The sequence below is a fragment of the Crocuta crocuta genome, unplaced genomic scaffold (assembly GCF_008692635.1).
Source record: "Crocuta crocuta isolate KB4526 unplaced genomic scaffold, BGI_CrCroc_1.0 scaffold50, whole genome shotgun sequence".
Taxonomy (NCBI): domain Eukaryota; kingdom Metazoa; phylum Chordata; class Mammalia; order Carnivora; family Hyaenidae; genus Crocuta; species Crocuta crocuta.
In genome coordinates, this window is record NW_027527428.1 from 7,476,930 (window position 1) to 7,478,768 (window position 1,839).

At 58.3% G+C, this 1,839-nt stretch overlaps 1 protein-coding gene and 1 pseudogene across 1 annotated transcript in view; both read right to left on the minus strand.

Annotated features, from left to right (window-relative positions):
• LOC144225377 (palmitoleoyl-protein carboxylesterase NOTUM pseudogene) overlaps positions 1-852 on the minus strand; it is a 1,695-nt pseudogene extending 843 nt beyond the window's left edge.
• A 30-nt stretch (positions 853-882) lies between these two features.
• The window catches only part of LOC144225382 (palmitoleoyl-protein carboxylesterase NOTUM), a 3,621-nt gene continuing 2,664 nt past the window's right edge, over positions 883-1,839 (minus strand). Inside the window, exons 7-9 of the mRNA XM_077756560.1 lie at positions 1,685-1,785; positions 1,273-1,430; positions 883-897 (exon numbers count right to left, since the gene is read on the minus strand). Coding sequence (XP_077612686.1) covers positions 883-897; positions 1,273-1,430; positions 1,685-1,785 — 274 coding nt within the window. The remainder of the gene's footprint in view (positions 898-1,272; positions 1,431-1,684; positions 1,786-1,839) is intronic.

Consider the following 1,839-nt stretch of genomic DNA (forward strand, 5'->3'; position numbering starts at 1 on the left):
CCAGCTTACAGTGAGCCCCTCAGCCTCTCCCCCACCCCGGTGCCCGCACCCGCAGCTCGCCGTCGCTCCAGCCCACTCCCCTGGGAACCTCTCCCTGGGTCCCACCTCCTTCCTGTACCTACGGCTCTAGACCAGGCCTTGTCCCCACCAGCCCACAGGCTCCCCTACAAACGCTTGTCTCTTCTTGCCTCCAAGCCCTGCACAAAGTCCACCCCTTCCAAGCAGGGCCACCAGGGCAGGGCTGTGGGGGGAGGCTGACCCGGACAGGGGAGTATTTTGGTTTTTGTTTGTTCGTTTGTTTTCTTAAAAAATTTTTTAATGTTTTTTATTTATTTCTAGGAGAGAGAGAGAGCGTGAGCAGGGGAGGGTCAGAGAGAGAGGGAGTCACAGACTCTGAAACAGGCTCCAGGCTCCGAGCTGGCAGTCAGCACAGAGCCCGACGTGGGGCTCAAACCCACGAGCTGCGAGATCATGACCTAAGCGCAAGTCGGTCGCTTAACCAACTAAGCCACCCAGGTGCCCCTGTTCGTTTGTTTTTTAATGTTTTATTTATTTCTGAGAGAGAGGCAGTGTGAGCAGGGGAGGATCAGAGAGAGAGGGAGACAGAATTCAAAGCAGGCTCCAGGCTCTGAGCTGTCAGCACAGAGCCTGACACGGGGCTCGAACCCACGAACTGTGAGATCATGACCTGAGCCGAAGTCGGACGCTTAGCTGATTGAGGCACCCAGGCGCCCCCCATTTGTTTGTTTAACAGGCTTCATTTCTAGAGCGGTTTTAGGTTCACATCAAAATCCAGTGGCAGGTATGGAGGTTTCTCACGTACCGCCTGCTGCCACACACAGCCTCCCCCATTATCTGCACCCCCACCAGATGGTGTGTCCGTCACAGCTGATGAACCTTCAGTGACACAAAATTATCGCCCTGAGCCCAGAGTTACGGTTCACTCTCGTGCTGGATATTTGAAGGTTTGCACAAGTGGATAATGACGTGTGTCCACCATCACGGACTCACACCCAGTAGTTTAACTGTCCCAAGCATCCTCTGTGTTCTGTGTGTCCCTTGCTTCTGCCTTTTCCGAGATGTCACAGAATCATACACTATATGGCCTTCCTCCGACTGGCTTCCTTATCTTGGTTATATGCATTTACGTTTTCTCAAGACTCGGAAGCCCATTTCCGTGTAGTGATGGGTAATACCCTGCCTGGATATGGCCGCTTCCTGTTTTGCCACCTGGGAGGCCACTATTTTTCTGTCAGATAGTTTACTGCCTACGTGGGGGGGGGGGGGANCCTTGAGGGTGTTTCGAAGCTCGCGGCCCAGGTTCTGGATGTACAGCCACTGGCCCTCCTGCACCGGCTGCCCCGTGAGGTGCACGTTGTCCACAGTCAGCTGGGCCTCATCAAACAGCCACTGTACCACGAACACGGGGCCTGGGGGACACAGCTCGCTGAGCCTCGGCCCCAGGCCAAGGGCCGCTGAGGCCCAGCCAGCTCCACGCAGGCCCACAGGGCCGCCGGCCGCAGGTCCCGGTGGTGCGCTGCTTTACGAAGCGCCTCGTCCCCTCCCCCAGCCTTGGCCCGGCTCCAGGGGTGCTGGTGGCGTCCCTTCAAGCGCGCGACCGAGGAGGGCAGCCAAGACCCCACCAAGGGTGAGAACCTGACGGCTNCCGCGGCCGGCCCCTTACAGCGCAGGGTCGGGTAGACTTTGTAGCCGAAGAAGCAGTTCCACTCCTCGCCATCCTTGAACTGGTCCCGACAGCGCTCCGGGACCACCCCGTTCCAGTACCTGCGCACCCGCAGTGGGTCAGGCCTCCCCTCCCAGGCCCCTCCCCCTCCCTCC